Source organism: Lampetra planeri, chromosome 38 (assembly GCF_965212315.1).
Source record: "Lampetra planeri chromosome 38, kcLamPlan1.2.h2, whole genome shotgun sequence".
NCBI lineage: Eukaryota > Metazoa > Chordata > Hyperoartia > Petromyzontiformes > Petromyzontidae > Lampetra > Lampetra planeri.
In genome coordinates this window covers 9,529,526-9,549,877 of record NC_136144.1, presented here as the reverse complement: position 1 = coordinate 9,549,877, position 20,352 = coordinate 9,529,526, and the positions used below count along the sequence as shown (strand labels likewise).

The 20,352-nt window shown below is 53.4% G+C and overlaps 1 protein-coding gene across 3 annotated transcripts in view; it reads right to left on the bottom strand.

The window, feature by feature from the left end:
• Positions 1–7,579: 7,579 nt before the first annotated feature.
• ATXN10 (ataxin 10) overlaps positions 7,580–20,352 on the bottom strand; it is a 57,664-nt gene continuing 44,891 nt past the window's right edge. For 2 of the 3 annotated variants that reach the window (XM_078612328.1, XM_078612329.1), the window contains one exon: positions 7,580–8,878. In XM_078612328.1, the coding sequence (XP_078468454.1) occupies positions 8,685–8,878 (194 nt within the window). In that variant the 3' untranslated portion in view covers positions 7,580–8,684. The remainder of the gene's footprint in view (positions 8,879–20,352) is intronic. The other variant, XR_013587932.1, reaches the window with a different exon arrangement.

Below are 20,352 nucleotides of genomic sequence, written 5' to 3'. Positions count from 1 at the left end.
AAAACACGTAATTTTTTTACGTAGTAAAGTACAGTTATGTTTTGTTCATTTGCTATACAGCCAGATAATACGACAAATCGCTAACCTTAAACAGCGAGTCGTTCATAAAAGTTGAAGGCGGTATAGTACTATAGTAATCGAGCAAGTGCAGAATCACTGAACCGGATTTGATAGCTTGAAAGCATTTAGCGCGGGGCCCTTGAAAGTGCACAGCTACACGTGTAGCTACTACACATGTGTACTACATGTGTAGTAGCTACTACATGTGTAGCTGCTACATGTGTAGTAGCTACACATGTACCCATGTAGTACATGTGTAGTAGCTACTTTTGCAACGAGGATAGCGAAAGTAGACAGCTGTTGAAGGCGTGCCCGGGATCCGAACGATGACAAATACAGAGAGGCTGACGAGAGCGTGGCGCAGAGCTTTCGAAGGGTCTTGTACTTGGCGACGAACAGCAGCACGGCTGTACAGCTACAGGAAGTAGTTTACAGTGTCCCTCTGCTGCTGCTGCTGCTGTTGCTGCTGGTGGTGTCTGTGGCTCTTATTCGTGGGCATCGACCACAGAACGCGGACAGAAGTGATGAGTGCGCGAGGAAGGATGGAGAGGAATGCAAACTAGGGGATCGCAGCGAGAGACGGCCAATCCGGACGGTGGCTAGGAGATGTTAACTCCCTCGCCTGGTATGCAGGAGCTCGCGGGTTCGATCCCAACCCTGACGCCTGCCGCTGCTGTCTATTTGGAGTTTGCGTGCCTCTGTTTTTCTCTCCCCGTGGTCGCGTGGATTTATCTCCGGGTCCTCCGGTGTTTCGCTCCACATTTAGCATCGACAACAACACGCGTTTCGATTATTTTTTGGCCGCTGTACGTATCCAGGTGGTGATGAGCCGCTTCGTTGAGCTATCATTCGTGATAGCTGGGTCGCTTCTGCAAAAAAATAGCTCTTCATAGCTCAGTGGGCCTTACCTGCTAAAGTAATGAATCGTAGTAGAATCATATTCTTGACTATATTCTTGGTTCTTTCTGTAAAGTCACGTAGAAGGGAAATAATAAAATATTAATATAAAACAATAAAACAAATCTCACGACGTTTTATTATTTCCCTTCTACGTGACTTTACCGAAAGAACCAAGAATATGAATCCCTGCAGTCACGAAAGCTTTAAATCAAGATTTAATATTCTTGACTGTTTAAGAAACGCAAAGGGGGCTTTGGCCAGGAGGAACCCTGAGGGTCGAGGACATGGACCAGAGCGACAACAGCCAAAGTGAGGACGTCCACCATGCCGGGTACTCATTTGAGGCTGAGTCGACCTAGGAGCGTTGGTGGCCGCGAGCTGGAATCGAACTCGGCTCGCCGGCCTCGAAGCGCAGCGCCGCTAAACCGCTACGCCCACCGCCCCCCACACAAATATAAACACACGCGCGCTTGACTACACGTGCCCTGCTCTAATTGTGATTAATTCGAACGTTGCGCGGTGTTTACACGCAAACACGCGGTGCCACCATCTCTCACACCCCCCCCCTCCTCCACCCCGTGAGAAATCTCAACACGAATGCCGTCGCCGCAAACTGCACCCCCACCCGCAGGAATAAAACAAAACAAGACCCCTCCGTGAACTAACGCGGACTCTCTCCGATGTTGGATCGTCTCCCTAATCGCTTACTGGAAACGCGGAACGATTTGGAGGAAGCAGGAGGAGGAGGAGGCGGTGGTGGCGGTACTGGGCAGGCGTCAACACGCGCGACGGTGACGAGATGCTGGAGAGGGGCAGGGGGGAGGGGGGCGGGGGGGAGGGGCAGGGGGGGAGGGGCAGGGGGGCAGGGAGAGAGAGGCAGGGGGAGAGGGGCAGGGGGGAGGGGCGGGGGGGGCAGGGGGGAGGGGCAGGGGGGCAGGGAGAGAGAGGCAGGGGGAGAGGGGCAGGGGGGGAGGGGCAGGGGGGGAGGGGCAGGGGGGAGGGGCAGGGGCAGGGGGGCAGGGGGGCAGGGGGGCAGGGGGAGAGGTCAGATCGACTCGGCTAGAGCCGTCCCTCCAATCCGCTGAGCAGTCGAGGCGATGGCCCCCTGCCGCTGTGTCCGCCGCGGTAGCGAGATGTTAACTACCTCGCCAGGTATACAGGAGGTCGTGGGCTTCGATCCCCGACCCTGACGATGCATGCTGTATGTTTGGAGTTTGCTCGCGTGGATTTTACTCCGGGTCCTCCGGGTTTTTCCCTCCGCCAATTAGAATCAACATCACGCGTTTGGAGTATGTTTGAGCTGCTGTACATGTCCACATGCACGAGCTATCATTTGTGGCCAGTTCGCTTCTGAAAAAGAGTTTATACAGCTCAGTGGGCCTTATCTGGGAAAGTAAAATATAAAGTAATGAAGAGTTTAGTTTAAAGGCGAGATGATAAGACGGCTTGCTGCATCCAAATGCCCAGTTGCGTGCTTCATGAAACCTTATCCAGATACGTTCCAATTTTACTGGTAGGAACCTCCTGGTTACACCAGCCCACAGGGGATTATTGTGTCCGTCCGTCGTGCAGGGAGGAGCTGGGTGGGGAGGGAGCGGATGGGTGGGGAGGGTGGGGAGGGGCTGAGTGGGGAGAGAGGGGCTGGGTGGGGAGGGTGGGGAGGGTGGGGAGGGGCTGGGTGGGGAGGGTAGGGAGGGGCTGGGTGGGGCTAGGTGGCGGGTGGGAGGGGTGGGAATGGGTGGGGAGGGGCTGGTCACCCCGTGGTGCCCTTATAAAACTCAACGTTTAACCTACTCACACCGGCTTGTGCCCGCCCTCACAGTCGGGCATATTTGCGGAATACACCACGCCGCCGTTGACCCTGACCATTGACTGAGCAACCCAACGTTCCTACCAGCTCCCTCCGCAGGAATGTGTTAGACTCGCGTCAAACATGGGAGGCCATTTTTATTGATGGATCCAATCAATTCAGTGCCACTGCAAAAAAAATACTGAAATACACGCGGTTATCCCCAGGAGATAAACGCGGAGAGTAATACGAATACATTAATGGCACTTACAGCTTGTGCCTCATATCCTGACTTGTACAGAAGGCACCACAGCAAAATTGTGGCCTCCACCTCTGCTCCGTCTGGATGGGATATCGTGTTTCCCCCTCGCACGCGTGGGTTTCCTTCAAGTGCTCCGGTTTTCCCTCCCACAAGCGAACACTCATTGATTGGCCGATGCCTTGTTTCCATGTCGAGGACAGCAGACCTCGGGCAATTGTTTGCCGCGTGGCTGTTGCCCTTCACGCTCGTCCGTGATTCCTCCCCGCTACTCGAGTCGTTCTCTCGCTCCCTCTCTCTCTCTCTTTGGGGAGAGCGAGCGACTCCCGTGCGGCGGTGACGACAGCGTGACACGTTGTCATTGTTGTGATCATTAATCAGAATATTTATACTGCAGAAGGAATACGATGAGCTGTACAGCCTCTCTTATTTTTATTACGACTACACGCTTTTACTGGTAGGAACCTACTGGTTCCAGAGTGGTCTGTGAAACAGAAACACAGCTTCGCATATCGAATGCAATCAGACAGCACAGGAACCGCCCGAGTAATCAACAGTTCCCCATCAACCACGCGACAGTCTGGGGGGGGGGGGGGGTACGGCCCCCCCCCCGGGGGGAAGATTGTGGCATAGGTGGAACCGCGTGCGACCGACGGCGTGGAGAGTTCTTCATCCAGCAGCGGATAGACAATGACCGATGGCGGTGACCCCGTCTGCGCAGCGTGCACAGCAAGATGTCCAGGAGGATCGAAGGCTGCGGCAGGGACACTGTGCAGGACAAACGCCGAATGTGTGCTGGGGAACGTGAGTGCCACGTTGTGCGTGCAAGCACGTGGAACTTGATAATTGTTTTTTTAACCCTTCTATCTGGCAACAAAACTGACACCTTTTGTTGCCAGATAGAAGGGTAAAAAAACAATTATCATATTTTTTACTGGCAAATGAGGTTCCAATGGTGTAAACACGTGGAACTTCTTTCGCACCGCACGCGCTAAGCGGAGGTGTGGTGGGAAGAACAAACTTAAAAAAAAACAAGAATTAGTTTTTAATTCCAGATGATTTGAAAGTGTACAGCTCCCGATGGCTTCTTAACACGGGATGGAGAACGGCGCTCCAGACGCGCGCAGAAGCGCAACGGAACACAACTCGCACACAAAACTCAAAACAGCTGAAGCGGCAATTTCACAAACGCAGTCTCGAGTCACGCCTGGCCAAGCGTTGCCCCCCCCCGACCCCCCACAATGTAAGGGGGGGGGGGTGCACGTGGACTCAGCCCGGGCGATCGCGGCCACGCGTGCCTTGCGGTCACAGCTCGGCGACGAAGACGATCGGCGTGAACACGCGTATCAGCAGGAACGGAGCCAAGGTACACTGCCGCTTGGAAGGGCATTACGGTTCATGCCGAGCATACCTCCCCCCAGAGGCAGCAGAGACGTGATGATTAGGTGGGGGGGAGAGGGGGGGGGGTCTCCGCAAGGACGATCATAATTTCTGAATGCCACGATCTGGACGCATCACAAATACTCAACATATTTGAGCAACGCTGCGCGTGCGTGTGTGTGTGCGTGTGGGTGAGTGGGTGGGTGTGTGCGCACGTGTGTGTGTGCGCGAGTGTGGGCGTGCGCGTGTGGGTGTGCGCGCGCGTGTGGGTGTGCGCGCGCGTGTGGGCGTGTGGGTGTGCGCACGTGTGTGTGTGCGCGAGTGTGGGCGTGCGCGTGTGGGTGTGCGCGCGCGTGTGGGTGTGCGCGCGCGTGTGGGCGTGTGGGTGTGTGCGCGTGTGGGTGTGCGCGCGCGTGTGGGCGTGTGGGTGTGTGCGCGTGTGGGTGTGCGCGTGTGTGCGCGTGTGGGTGTGCGCCCGTGAGTGGGTGTGCGCGTGTGGGTGTGCGCCCGTGGGTGGATGTGCGCGTGTGCGCACGCGTGTGGGTGTGTGCGCGTGTGAGTGCGTGCGCGTGAGGGTGTGTGCGTGCGTGGGTGTGCGAGCGAGCGAGCAAGGTCACCTCGTGCAGGCCGTGCAACACGGCTTCGACTCCTGCGCACAGGTAAAGTTGAGTGGAAGGCCACGTCTGGACCTCCCCTAGGTCAATTCGGCCATAACAGAGTGCCGGGGAAGATGACGGTTGCCGGGCCTGGTTCTGGCCACACTTTTGAGTGCACCGAGCCGGACCTCAATAGGCGCTGGCTAACAGCCCTTGCCACCAACAGTCTGTATGGCTACGCGGTGAATGTTTGCCGTCTTATCGGTCTGCGTGCAGTGGTGGGGCAAGAGTGGAGCGCAGGTGGAGCATTGTGCCACTCATCTCAGTCACTTAACCCCATGGGTGGAGTTTGGGTGAGGGGTGGGTACGGGGGGGGGTAACGTTCCCCCAAACTGGACACCTTTACGACTTTACTTTCAGTAATTAACAATTAAGATTAAACATAAGTAAATAGATTTATTATATTCATATTCTTAGGTTTTTTCGGTAAAGTCACGCAGGCAAAAAAATTAAATTAATAAAAGTAAAACAAAAATAAAAAATCACGACGTTTCGGAGGCAACACAAGCTTCCGTCTTCAGGTGGAACCGTCACAGCCCGACAGCTGTATCAAGTAATTTTAATTTTAATTTTTTACCTACGTGACTTTACCGAAACAACCTAAGAATATGAATCCTTGCAGTCACGAAAGCTTCAAATCTAGACTAGATTTATGATATGCTCCCACGATTCCTAATGCGAGGGGTAAAGTTAACCCCCCCTCCCCCCAAATATAGAAGTCAGTCCGCCTATGGTGAACCTGTAACACCTGGGGGTCTTACCCCGTGACCTCCTTCACCACACTTCGCGTGGCATCAAAGTGCACCTAGCCCGGCACAAGTGCTGTGGCGACATCGCAATCACCGTTGTTTGTGCCGAATATTTTGTTTTGCTGTTGTGATGTCGGTGGCCCAGGGCCCACTCTTGCAAACGAGGCTCAACCTGGTCTCTTTGAGCTCAACCTGGCGAAACCAAAAAAAAAAACAGTCTTCAACGCCTCCCATTCGTGCCAGTGGAATGCGACATCTGAACAGGTGACGGCCTCTGGCCTCCCTCGAGGTCAACTCAGCCGAAAAAGAAAGTACCTGCAGCAGAGGTGTGTTATTAAAATCAGCAGAGGCAGAGGCGTGACGATGACCGTGAAGCAAAGGCCCTCTTCAATCGGCGCTCGCTGTCAGCAAAGAGATGAATCATCACGATGCAAGACCACGATTCGATTCAATAATTTGATTGTAGATTTTTTTGCATATTTTAGAGCGTGGATAAACGTAGCAGCCTCTTGCGGCTACACGGGCCACGTTCACGCATGGCGTTCTCTCTCTGTGCCATGGGCCTTTGTGTCCATGATGTTATTAGTCAATAACTTTGGATTGGATACTCCCAGTTGCATACAAATTGTTGACGAAACTTAATTGAGTCTTCCACGGCTTCTTGTCACAAGCATATTATTTTCCGAGGTACAATAATATATTCAGTTTCTTGTTTTCCTCATTACGTCTCCAAAAAAGATCTAACCCTTCCTTTCTCTAATTATTATTAATCAGATTCCTTGATGTGCCTGCAGTCCGTGATGCATTACGCGACTCAAATCATCTGCATGTCCAATTGAAAACACACACACCCATGCGTACACACTCCACGCCCTCTATGCACGATTGTGAACTTAAGAATCAAGATGAACTGATGAATCGATGCGTTTTTACACAACTAATAATGAGGCTTAAACGTGTTTTTGGTCAGTTTAACACACAGTAGTAGGCTATCGCGACCAATATCATCCATAAGAGGATTTTTGGGTTTGATCGCGTCAATGTAAATGTGTCGTTAAACCCGCCACCACCCGACACATCCAATTAGCAAGGTTTGTCACGTAAACATAACATGCCAATTCGTTACTAGTACAGCACACCGGTGTGTTGGAGAGTAAATCCACATTGTAGGGCTTTTTTGGGTTAGATCGCGTATATTGCGTAGATACGTGATCTAACCCCACCAAAAAACCTATGTTATGGATGATATTTGTCGCGAAAGCCTACGTGTTAAACTAAATCCACAACATTTACAATTTGAGCACGTTTCCCCAGTAATTACAACGATCGTCATCGGACAACACTGGCTGTCGCCTAACAAAGATAGTTGTGATTACTGGCGAAACGTCGTTCTCACATGGGAAACGTTGTGGGTTTACTCTCCTACACACTGGTTTTGCTGCTGTGCTAGCAACGAATTGTCAAGTTTCGTTAACGTGACAAACCTTCCTAATTGGCTGTGTCGGGTGGTGGTGGGTTTAACGACACATATAAATGTACTCGATCTAACTCAAAAACCTGTATTCTGGCCGTTGTGAGTTATCCTGTACGAGTGGACACATACATGTCTTGATATACAATGTTTGTTTAATTGCATCGAGGTGAACCCAAATGACCCCCTCTTCCTCCGGACACCCCCCCCCCCCCCCCAAAAAAAAATAAAACCCGACAAATAACCATCCAGGCCGCAACAAACAATACCGCCGATTGCGCAACACAAAAAAAAACACGAAGGCGCATGCACACGCACGTGGCATTGAAATATTTATCTTGGTTTAGCCGACTTCCATCATCGACTCTGTTATGTTACACAGTGCGGGCACGACACCAAACTCAACACGCGGCATAGAAATGCAAAACACCCCCCACCCCCCCAACTTCATCCGCAGCTCCAGCCGCCCGCAACAATTATAGCTCCGGGTCGCGCCCGTGCCAGCGGCAACATTGTTGTTGTTGTTTAACGAGATCGAGACGAGTGGATGTTTTCACTGCGAGGCTCGCGTGTTTTGCCGGTCGGTCGGAACGGGAGACGAGGAGAGATGGGCGATTCCAGCTCGGGACAACCGGGGAGGGGAGGGTGGCGGCGGTGAGGGGGGGGGGTGGCGGGCGACCCCGTTTCCGACGGCTGGTCGATCGGCAGGACCCCCCCACCCCCCTCTGTCCCCATGGGCGACGTCCTCGCGTCCCGTAATTTGCATCAACAGGACACGCTTAGCACCCGTCACTTTTACACGCACGCGGGGGGGAGGGGGGGGGCGGACTTACTCGCATCGCACAACGCCGACGGTGCTCACCGTGCGCGCCGGTAACGGCTCGCACATTTACAACCGATCGAGCGCTTCCACGCTCCTTCGGCGAAATCTCACGTCGCTAACTACTAGCACCACTCGCTTACTAACACACAAATAAAGGCGCGATTTCAAAATCTCGTGTTCCGTGAACGACGCGCAAACCAGGTGGGGGGGGCGGGGGGTGGGGTCAGTACACGGCAGCGATCCGGTCTTGCAAAACACGCAGACGTCAAAGTCTGTGAATCACAATTAGCCATTCTAATCTAGTTCGATCAAGCAGTCAATCACGTCGCTCACGTCTAGCTATATTAAATATTAGTTTTTGCGGGTGCACCGTTCTCCCCCAGCCCCTCTAATTAACTTCGCAAAACTATCATGCGCCCACATGACGCCTTCAACATGATGGTACCGTGATCTTGTTTAAGGCCATCATGATGGTCCCGTGGTCCTGTGTAAGGCCCTCGTGAAAGTCCTGTGGACTTGTTCAAGGCCTTAATGAAGGTCCCGTGGTCTTGTCTTATTAATTCCTTCACGAAGCTCCACGGGTCCTGTGCAAGGCCTTCACGAAGGCGGCGTGGTCTTGCTGGTGGCCTTCACGTACACACGGCCTTCGCGCTCCTCCACCCCGACCCCGAGCGCTCCCAGGAGAGGGCTCTGGGCGGCGCCCCGTCGCTCCAGCCTCCTGATGGCCTCCTGGTTCTCCACGTTCCCCTGGGTCAGGTTCCTCACGGCCAGCACGGCCCACTGCGCGATGACTGCAGACACCGGGGCGCGAGGAGGAGGCGCGAGGGCGCGTCGAGCGGTCAGGGGTCAAGGAGGTCAAGTGGAAAACGCGTGCGTGCACGCACGTGTCTGTGCGTGCGTGCAAGTGCAGTAGGCCGGACAGAGCGGGAGGCCTGCCCATGAGCAAAAGACAAGCACATCATCATCATCATCATCCCTGTGAGGGCTGCATAAACTGGTTATTTCTCTCTCACTTTTACGTTATAATTTATTGTAAAGTATTCGTATTTTGAGGATCCACGCATCTAGTTGTGCATGCGACAAATAGATTATTAAAAGTTCATGCTCCGGGATGACAATTTATGCTCCAGGCTAATGCAGCGAGAAAAACTGGACAAGCGAAACCGAACGAACGAGACAAAGACAACTGGCTGTGATTAAAACTTCAGACTGAACAACAACCGATTCTTTAATGCAGGGGTGCCCAAGGTTTTTGCTTGGACAGATGGATTGACGAACAAGCTAAGCCGCTGTGTGACCCACGGTGCCACCACTACTCCACAACCGTGAACCCTATCCGTGGCATTTAAAATAACCACTGGGGAGACAGATTATCGCTACAACTATCTACAACTACCTCACCTGGTATGAAGGAGGTCGTGTACATTTGGGGTTTGTGTGTCTCTCTCTCTCTCCGTGGCCGCATGGATTTTTCTCTGGGTCTTTTGGTTTTCCCCTCCACATTTAAAATCAACGTCACACGTTTAGAGTATTTGGCTGGTAAAAATGTACACACGAGAAGCCACTTTCTTGAACTATATGTGGCCAAGTCACTTCTGAAAAAAGATCTCTATAGCTCAGTGGGCCTTACCTGATCAAATAAAAATAGTTTATTAGTTATATCCGAGCTATATAGATGATACGGCTGCTGTTAACATGCACAATAAATGACAACAGTCGTTTTTTGATTTATCCAGGAAATCCTCACTGGCTCTGAAGTGCTGTCGGTTGGATCGCGTGGGTTTTATTTGGGCACATTCCCACTTCCCCCGGCCTGAAAAACACCGCTTAAAAGAAAAAAAGTGGCAAACGAGTCCAACGGAGGCCAAGACAAAGGTGCAGGCCTGCAAGGGCCACCGCTGGCGGAAAGGACATCTGTGGAAAAGAGTTCATCGGATTCCTGCCGTCTAAATAAAAATATTTCGATAAAGAAAAGGTTACCAGAGATGACTCATCAGGAACGGAATTATGAAAACACTTTAATTTCTACAGCGGGTGCTCCCGTCATGTGACGGTTTGCACGCCGGACTTGCAATCCAGAGGACGTGCATCGACCGGATATCCTGGCATGCGTGGCAGTTAAAACGACGCAGCAAGTTTCTCAAATCCCACCGCCCAACAGCATAAATGGGTGAAGCATGGTCGATCGTCTGGTCAGCCTGGCACGAGTCGAGCAAAATACCCTTGAACAACTCCCTCGGGCGGAGGCCATTCGGCAAGCGGCGGCGAAATTTAAAAACAGATTTGCTGAAGGCAAAGCCCTCGTGGTCTCGAGCAAAATCTCTGGGATGATCTCGACTCCGAACGTCAACAGGATATTTGATGATGGCCCTGCAAAGACAATTGGCTGCCCTTGGTAGGACTCATCCTCAATGCAAATTAAACAAACGAATGCTGTTCTCGAGGAAACACGAGCCTGCAACCTTCTCCACTTCTAATTGTTTCTGCGGAATCTCAGCAACTTGAGAACATTTTATTGCAACATGTGGGAAGCGCAATTTGACTTCGTATTATTGATACCCGCTGCATCCCTACGCACGTGGCTATTTCTATAGGACCGCTTCTTGTGTTTATGTTGTAGTCCTATTCCCCGCTCATCCGACGGGCACCGTTGGCTACGTACGGCGCAAAAGAAGTTCAACATACACACAGTAAACCCTTGGATTGCGAGTAACTTGGTCTGCGAGTGTTTTGCAAGAAGAGCACATTTTAAAAATTACTTTGATAAACGAGCGAGGTCTTGCAACACGAGTAGTACGTGTATACGCTTTGTCTGCCAAGCGTCACGTGATCACAACTGATACACGAGTGCTTTGATATGCGAGTGCTTTGGATTACAAACACGTTTCCGGAACGAATTATGCTCGCTATCCAAGGTTTTACTGTACATACATACAGGAAGAAACTGCAGGGCTGCTCCTTTACCAATACCCTGTAGGTCACTGCGAGAGGATGCTGGAATCAAAGGGTCGGCTGGCAAGAGTGGGGCCTACCCGCCGCACACCCACACTACGGGCAGCTTCATGCAGACAATCAAGCGCAGGTACCGGAGATACACGGTCCCAAGCAGCACTCACAAACACCCAATAACAAAGGCAGCTGCTACATAAAATGGGAATAATACTGACCACCCCCCCCCCCCCCCCCCCCGTTACGCACACGTAGACACACACACAGACACGCGGGCACGCCCACGCACACACAAACACAACCATCGGACGCACGGAGAGAGAAAGAAAAAAGCCCAAAATGCTGTGAAAATAAAAAACGGAAAACTTGTACACAAGCACGGGGGGGGGGGAGTCACCATTCGGGTTGAAAAGAGCGAGAGAGAGAAAATATACCCCCAAAAAACCTGGGTCCCAATTTCAATGCCAGGGACCCATTGAGGTGGCTCCTACCTCTCCCCTCCCACCTTCTCGTGGAAATGTGAAATGTAAAAAACTTTGAAAAAATGTACGTGCCAGGTTTACATTAAGACAGCCTCTACATTACAGACAGTCCCGAGTAGGGGAAGATCGCCCTGTCAGTAAGACGGGCCGACGTTAACTACCTCGCCTGCTGTATATTTGGAGTCTGCGTGCCTCTCACTATCATCATCATCACGGTGGCTAGGAGATATGAACTCCGCCTGGTAGGCAGGAGGTCGTGGGTTCGATCCCGACCCTGAGGTCTGCTGCTGTATATTTGGAGTTTGTGTCTCACTCTCCCCATGGTCGCGTGGATTTTTCTCTGGGTCCTCCGGTTTTTCCCTCCATACTTAGAATAGACGTCACACGTTCAGAGTATTTTAGCTGCTCTAAATTTCTACATAAGCCACTTCGTTGAGCTATCATTTGTGGCAGGATCGCTTCTGAAAAGAGCTTTTTATAGCTCAATGTGCCTTACCTGGTAAAATAAAAACAGCTTAATAGTATAGTTTCGAGCTATATTGATGGAACTATAAACAACAGCAGCCATTCGCCACTAAGTGGCGGTGACGTCACTGCGGAGCTTGTGCCAGGCTAGGTGCCCTTTGCGGCCACGTGCACATTGTGTCCATCAACAATGAAAAAAACTCAAAGCGCCATAATTTGTAACTCATCTCAACCATTCAAATGCCCTGCTGCAGTCCAGCCAAGGGGAACCCCTCCCCATCCTCCTCAGCGGCAGCTGACTCTGCGTGGCACAAAAAGGTGTACACAGCACCGGACATTAGCCTGCCATTGGGAGACCGCAACAAGCAAGAAAACAAGACCGGAGAGAGAGACTTCGAGTGGAAGCGTGAAGACGAATCGCGACTATTCATGCCAAGGCTGCGGGGGGAGGCAAGGCGGGGGGGGGGGAAGCCGTTCCGTGGAACCGCGGGAAGGGGAACGGCGGGGGAGGGCGGGCGTGTCGTTACTGCGAGCGAGTAAAAGTTAAGTGAAAAAAAAGAGTTAAACGGCAGCGAGGTTTTACGGGAGACGGACGCGAACGACAACTCCCCCCCCCCCACCCGTTCATCTCGCCGCCGTCTCCCGGTGACAGCGGCGTTACCGCGGGCGGGCTGGCGGGCACGTAGGGGTGTGGGGGGGGTGGCCGGGCACGCGGTCCCAGGCTTTTACTGCTAATAACTTTAACGATAACGTGCAACACAAATGAAATAAAAAATAAACCAACTAAAATAGCGCCTTTCTACCCACGCGTTAAACCATCTCCCACCGCTCCCTCCTCCGCCCCCCCCCCGCCCCGTAGCTGACGGCTTTTGCCGAGCACAGGGCCCGAAGGCCAAATACGCCAAGAAGCCAGCAACAACCAGCACTTATGTATGTTGTTGAACTTTTTTCGCACCGTACGTAACCAACCGTGCTAAACGGAGGTGCGTAGGAAGCACAACAAACTAAACACAAAAAGCGGTCCTAAAGAAATTAGTTTTCAATCTAGATTTTAAAAGTGCACAGCTCCAGTGGCTTCCTAATATCGTAAGGAAGAGGCACGCTCCAGACGGCCGCAGAAGCGCAATCTGAAAAGCGCGCGATGCGGTGACCGTCTTTGGCTGTGTTCTCACTCGGCAAATGGACCACTTCTGTTAAGAGTTTCACGAGATGAGCATTCACTGAAAGCGTGGCGGCTCTCGTCACGATCCATATCCATGCGGCTTCGTGGTTTTTTCCTCTTATTCCAAAAAAAAAACCACACCGCGCCAGGAGACATGGACAACGATCAGCTGGTGAGTGCTCGCGCAAAAGTGTTTTGCCCAACGGTGAGTGGTTGTGTGGCGCGTGACGCGTGAGTCCATGGCTATCCTGCGGTGATCGGATATAAGTGGCGAATGAGTGTGCGGTGAGCGAATGTGGCGAGCGGAGTATGTGGCGAGCAAGTGAGCGGTGAGCGGGTGCGCGGTGTAACGGATGTGTGGTCTAACGAATGTGTGGTGAGTGGGTGAGCGAGTGAGCGGGTGCGCGGTGTAACAGATGTGTGGTGTAACGAATGTGTGGTGAGTGGGTGAGCGAGTGAGCGGGTGAGCGAGTGCGCGGTGCGCGTGTGTGCGGTGTAATGAAGGTTTGGTGAACGAGTGCGGCGAGTGAGTATGCAGTGAGCGAGTGTGTGGTGTAATGAGTGTGCGGTGAGCAGGTGTGTGGTGTAACGAGTGTGCGGTGAGCAGGTGTGTGGTGTAACGAGTGTGCGGTGAGAAGAGTGTACCGCCCCGTTGCCGTGGTGGTGGTGATGGTGGCGGCGGCCTGCGCTGCCACCACCACCACCACCACCACCTCGCTCTCCCGAATCCGCAAGTCACAACCAAACCGCGGTACGGCCACGCGAACCTCCGCGCAGCTTCACAAAACACCGCCGCTCGGCGCTCAAACAAATTGGGTGAAACGAGCACCGATGTTAAAAATGTAAAACAAACAGCGGTGGTGACACGAGGCAACGTCTCCGCTAAGTGGTTTCGAGCCGTTAAGTTTTTTTCAGCTCGGGGTTTTTTTATTGGATTGGACCAATGAGTTGAGATCAAAGATCGCCCCCCCCCCCCCCCAAAGCTATGCGCAGCGGCCTTCATAAACTTTAATAGCGTCTGTGCCCCCCCCTCACCACCTCCCCCATGCTACCCCCACCGCGCACGACTTTCACGAGCTTTCAACTCTCACGGACTTCCCTGGCGAGCGGCACCCCGGCCCTCAAGCCCCGCGCTCGCACACTCCCGGCGCAACGAAACAGCACCACGCCACGCCGCCCCTCCCCCGAGGTCGTTTTACGATTCGTCTCGCAGCCACCGCCTTCAAATCAGCAACTGGCGACAAATAAAACGACCAACACCATCATCATCATCGTCACCAACATCACAAGAGGATAACAGCACGGCGCAGGCCGGAAAAAAAACCTCTCCCCCCCCCCCCCTCCCAACATTTTCTAAAAACACACAAAACTTGTGCGAGAAGCACACTCGGCCTTTTTTTGCGTGCGTCATGCAAAAAGAGCCATCAGCGGCTCCCTGAAGGCAGCGCATCGTGGCCCTCTCGCGTCTTAAGAGGTCACCATCGAGCCAGGGCCGGCCCGGCAGGCAGGCAGGCGACGGATAGCCACAGGTGGATAACTCTCGGCCGGGTCGCATCCATTACCGGCGGGGCTCATCAGCAAAGCTCGCGCCCCGCTGCCAAGTCTCCTTCTGGCGACCACAAACCAACGTGCGGTCCTAGTTTCCACACGACGGGTGCCCCACCAGCCCGGCGCGTGCCAACAGTCACCGCCCTGCTGACTGAGCTCCCAATTGAGGAGCGGGCACGAGAAGAGGGGAGAAAAAAAAAATATAAGCCTTTCATGTCACCACCTCAAATAAGAAGAGTCCATGCAACAAAACAAACAGCTCGTATCGAGTGACAAACTATGCGATGATGAAAGTGGCGGTTTGGGAGATGTTGCCAGACCTATCGGGAAGACACTGGGGAGCTGTGCGTTTTTAAATGGTCCGGATTGAAAACTCATTTTTCTTCTTCAGGACTGCTTCTTGTGTTTCAGTTTGTTGTCCACCTCCGATTAGCACGGTCGGCTACGCACGGTGTGCGAAAGAAGCTCAACACACGTACACGCACACACACACGCACACACACACGAACACGTCTCTCAGTGCTATCAATGGCGTGGGATCCTCTGCCACGCAAACACACGGGTGCCTTCACGAGCCACGACTAATAGACAACTTCGGCCATGCGAGAGAGTGGCCGAGGCAAAAGGAAAGTGAAGCGATCAGAGGATGCGCATACATTCATTCATTCGCCAGCGGCCCCACGCTACTGTGAAGCTCCAGTGTGAATATGGAGAGAAGGCTTTTAGAAACGGTTCGCAGGTTTTGCCCAACGCAGCGCGTGCCCGCAGAACACTTTCATACGGCGCTGCGCACTGAACATTATTTTTCTTCTCTCGTTAATAGGGATTAAAAAACTCGTACCGGACAACCCCGGGGGGGGGGACACAGCCTGGAGCTAAGAATGAAGCAAAGGAGATCCACTTCTGAAAGCTCCGTCTTCCTTCAAGCAAAGGTGTGAGGACCGGCGTTCGAGCGCAGCGTACGAAAGATGCATCGAGGAAGTCGTGGTTTATAAATCAAGGAGCAAACCGCCCCCGCCCGCCCCCACTCCCCACGAGAGAACGGCGGCGAACAAGCAGGAACGAGAAGACCAACGGAGATCTCCGCGGCGTTTGCGGCTCGTGGCGCGCGTTGGCCGACTGCCGACGCTTTGGCCCCACGTGCCGCCGGGGGGAGGGGGGGCGCGTCCGAAACGTCGGCCACGGCGCCGAACACGACGCGGAAAACCCGAAGACGCGTCGGGGGAGCCGGGCCGCCCAGCCGCAGTTGAGGGGCTAACGAGCCCTTTCCCGCTCCGAGACGTCACGTGGCGACGCACGTGCACGTGCACGTCGTCGGGACGGTATCAGTTTCGACGCTCCGGGTTAAGAAGGCGGCGGGGGAAAGTTTCAGCTTCTGTCTCCGCTCTCCCTGCCGGGCCCCCCAAGACTTCGCACCCCCCCCAACCCCCGCCGGTCGCACTCGGCGGCAAGCGGCGGCCGGGCCGAAGGGCGACGCGGCAAGAAGAACGGCGGGGACGTGACGCGACGCGGGTTTCGCACGACGCAGAGCGTATCCCGCCACTCGGGCCCCCGTCACCGTCTCCTCTGAAAGATGAGTATCCCCCCCCGGCCCCCCCCCCCACCACCCCGAAACGGGGGGGAGCGGTGGGGGGTGGTGGGTAGGGGGGGGGCAGGTGGGGGCGGCTTTAGCTGGCATGCTGCGGTGGCGCGCCGTGTTTTTCTCACCTGACTAAACCGCCCGCGGCCACAGCGCGCAAATCCCAGCCGCTGCCACAGCGGCAAGGTGCGGCACGACTCGCGACGAGGGTGGGAAAGGGACGGGGGGGGGGAAGTTTGCGAGTGAGAATCCCGAGCGAGCGACATGAAAGAGAGAGAGACACACACAGAGTGTAGTCGACATGGCTGCTTGTATTCTTGGGGGAGCAATGGGAAGATATTGCGCAGTCGGAGGGCGAGAAGAATCCCACGAAGAGTGAACAACATCACAGTCCCGAAAGTTCTCGGCAGATCGGGGTTAAGGACAGGGCTGGTGTTTGGGACAGGGATAAGAATGGGGTTAGGGCTCGCAACAGGGTTAGGGTCGAGTTGCAGTAAGGGATAGGGCCGGTGTTTAAGGATAGGGATTATAATTGGGTTAGGGCTGGAGATAGGGTTTGGGGTAGGGTTAGGGTTACGGTAAGGGATAGGGGTAAGGCTAAGTTTAAGAATAAGGTTTCAGGTGAGCGATATGGTAATGGATAGCGCTACAGTCAAGAGCTATGAATATGGATAGGGTGTTGTGTTAGAGGGGTTTGGCATCGGGCAATGGTTAGAGATAGGCGCAAAGAGAATAGAACGAGCATTAAAGTCATGGTTAACAAACCAGATGACAATAGGGTTAGGCTTAAAGGCACTCCGAGGCTAAGGGGTTAAGAACGGGATGAGTGTTGGAGGTGACCGAGTGGCTGAGAGGTCAGAGTGCTGAGCTGGCACCACTTAGCTCCAGGGTTCGAATCGAGGATTCAGCCGCCTGTGCTCATCACGGATGGGCAGCCACCCGTGATTAGTTAGGGGGTCTCTGGTGTAGCGAGTCCATGGTCTGAGACCAGTCATCAACGACCGTGCAAATTTATAAAATGTGTTCGCACTCGATGCGGTTAAATGTCAGCTTTGTCACGCAACAAAAATGCCATAGCAGAGATGAGGGGAAAGTGTGCCCCCTACTGTGTAGAGGATTAATGAGACAGCGTGAAGGATCTTGGCAGAAAAAAAGTTCTGCCAAACAAACAAAAAACCGCGACAACACAAAGCGTGTGGATAGTGTAGCACTCAGGAGTTCTACACTGGAGACTGATCACAATCCCCCATCATCACATCATCCTCGTCACAACCCCATTCATCACATCTCCATCGCAACCCCATTCATCATAACCCCAACACCACGTCATCCCCATCACTACCCCATCACCACGTCATCCCCATCACTACCCCATCACCACGTCATCCCCGTCACTACCCCATCATCACGTCTCCAACCCCGTCGCAACCCCCAACGCCATCACAACTCCAGCAACATGACGGGCCCAAAGCCATCGCAACCCAGGAGATGACTCTTGCAAAATGAGACCGACTCTACCGACTTCACCGCACCTGTCTACACAAATATTCCTGGCGCTATCTGAACATCCGGGAAAGAACTCAAATTTAAATGCCGCTCCCCGACCGAGTTCGCGTATCACAGACGGCACCACAGTTGGGGAGCGCAGAGGTCTTTGCCCCCTCCGCACCTTACGTACCGCATATAATTCGTGAAGTGCTGCTCAGCGAACACACTGAAGCCAAGGAGGTGTGGGTATAGGAGTACAGGGCAATGTTGAGGCAGCGGTTTAAACGCACATCCTTGGCGTGTTACACGAAACCTACCACTATCCCTTCGGCTACAGTTCCTCCATGCAGTACATGCTGATTTTGCCGGACTTAACATAATATTTTTTATATATTCCGACTTCTCTCCAATTTTTATCCCAAACGTGCGAACCGGCACCACGTCCACGAGGCAAAGAATCGATCAACATGTCTCGCACAGCAGGCCCACCCTGGGTGCTAAGAGAACAGCCCGCAGAAGCGGATATCACAGAGCTACATCCGAGATCCATCCTGTAAGTGACCTCTGGTTCACAAAGCCAGAGGCAGCACTTGCCCACCCAACCTGTTACACTCCTCACATGACAGTCGAACTAATATGTATATATTTTTTATCTCAAGAGCTGAAATTCAGCCAAATTACTCGCAAATCGAAATTTAACGTGGTGGCATTATCGTGCAGTCATTGGTGTCTCGGCCAAGACCATCATCTCGCTGCGCACTTCAGAAGCCGCTATAAATACAGGCGGCTGAAACTCGGATTCAAATCCAGGTCCTCCACGTTGTCAGCTGAGCGCTCCGACCCCTGAGGCCCCCCTGTCTGTGAAACAGTGGTGGCCACCGATGAGTGAGCCAGCCGTGATCCCCCGCAAATCGCGATCCACATCAGATCGCGATCCACACCAGATAACGATCCACATCAGATCGCGATCCACAGATCACGATACCCTGCAGATCGCGATCCACCGCAGGTCGCAAATCCGCAAGGTGGCCATCGGTTGGCACCAAGTCCGGCAACATCTTAGGTGGTGATTAAACAGAGCACGTACACGCGGCAATGGGTGTTATTACATACGCATTGCCAATGGTCAAGATCGGCCTCCATGGGAGAGGCTCGTGAAAGACGCGACTGGGCATTTGGAGGCAGCGTCGCTCCTCTTCCCTCCGCTGTTGTTGGAGGAGGGAGGAGGAGCGACGCTCACAACAACGAGCGGAGCGCTGGGCAGATAAAACTCAGCAAGTTGGCACAGTAGGGGAGCACAGGTGCTGCCTCTGCCGGCCATCTCAGTCAGTCATCCCATGGCGCCTGCGTCTGTCCCCATGACATCCTGCCCGCGGAACTTTGTACATGTTAAGTGTCCTCAAGGCGCACCTAGCCTGGCACAAGTGCCATGGTGTCATCACTGCCACTTAGTGGCGAACGACGGTTGTTGTTATTATTTGCAGGGTGCCTATGTAAATGTTATTACAGACTAATAATGAGCACTCCGCAGTTTGAATACTGGGGATGCGCAAAAAGGATCGCGTATTCCACGAAAGCGAAAGTCTTCCACGGCGCAAGACGGCGCAAGACGGCACAATGCTCAACGCTGCGGGGGGGGGGGGGGGGGGGGTGACGGGACGATCGCACACGAGACGACGGTGGACGCCTGGGTGAAGACCCGGACCTCAGTAGGGCGTGCGGCGCCCACGCTCTGGCGGGCGCGTGGAGGTTTAGGGGAATGAGGCCCCGCGCGATAAAATCTTCACGTAACCAAGCGCGAGTGGCGAGTGTGCGTGTGGTTTTTAATCGGAACGTGCGGAGGGTTAGAGGGATTAAAAAAAACCAAAAACCCCCCATGATAGAATCTTTACACTCCCAATTATGTGCGCTGTCGCCTCGACAGACCTGGTTTCACCTGAGGACGGCTGCTTGCGTTGTGGCCGAAACGTCGTGAGAATTATTTTATGTTTTATTTTATTTATTACTTCCCTTCTACGTGACTTTACCGAAAGAACCAAGAAGAAAAAAAACTATTTTGGGCACACCTGGTGTACGCTGCATGTTGTGACTGTGTGTGTAAGGTAGATCACCTGTGTCTGTGTGTGTAAGGTAGATCACCTGTGTCTGTGTGTGTAATGTATCTCACCTGTGTCTGTACGAGAAAAAACAAAGACAAAGGCAGAGAACGCGCACACCCTGTAATTAGCCCCCTCTGAAGCGAGTGGAGCGATGGGTGACATCATTCACTCGCTGCCAACCCCACAAAACCCCTCTCAGCAGCCGCCCAAATCCCTCTCAGCCACCACAATGCCCCTTCTCAGCCACCACAACGCTCCTAAAGCCACCCAAACCCATCAACCACCCAAACCCATCAGCCACCCAAACCTCTCAGCCACCCAAACCCCCTCTCAGCCACTGCGTACGTACAGCAGCCCCAACAACTCCCCCCCCCACTCTTCCCTTCTCCCTGCAATTTCGTAAAGGGCTTTGGGGGGTAAAAATCGCCCCTACTGGACATGTTAAAAGGAGCTTGATAGCTCATCGGATTCCCCCAGTATAAATACATATTCT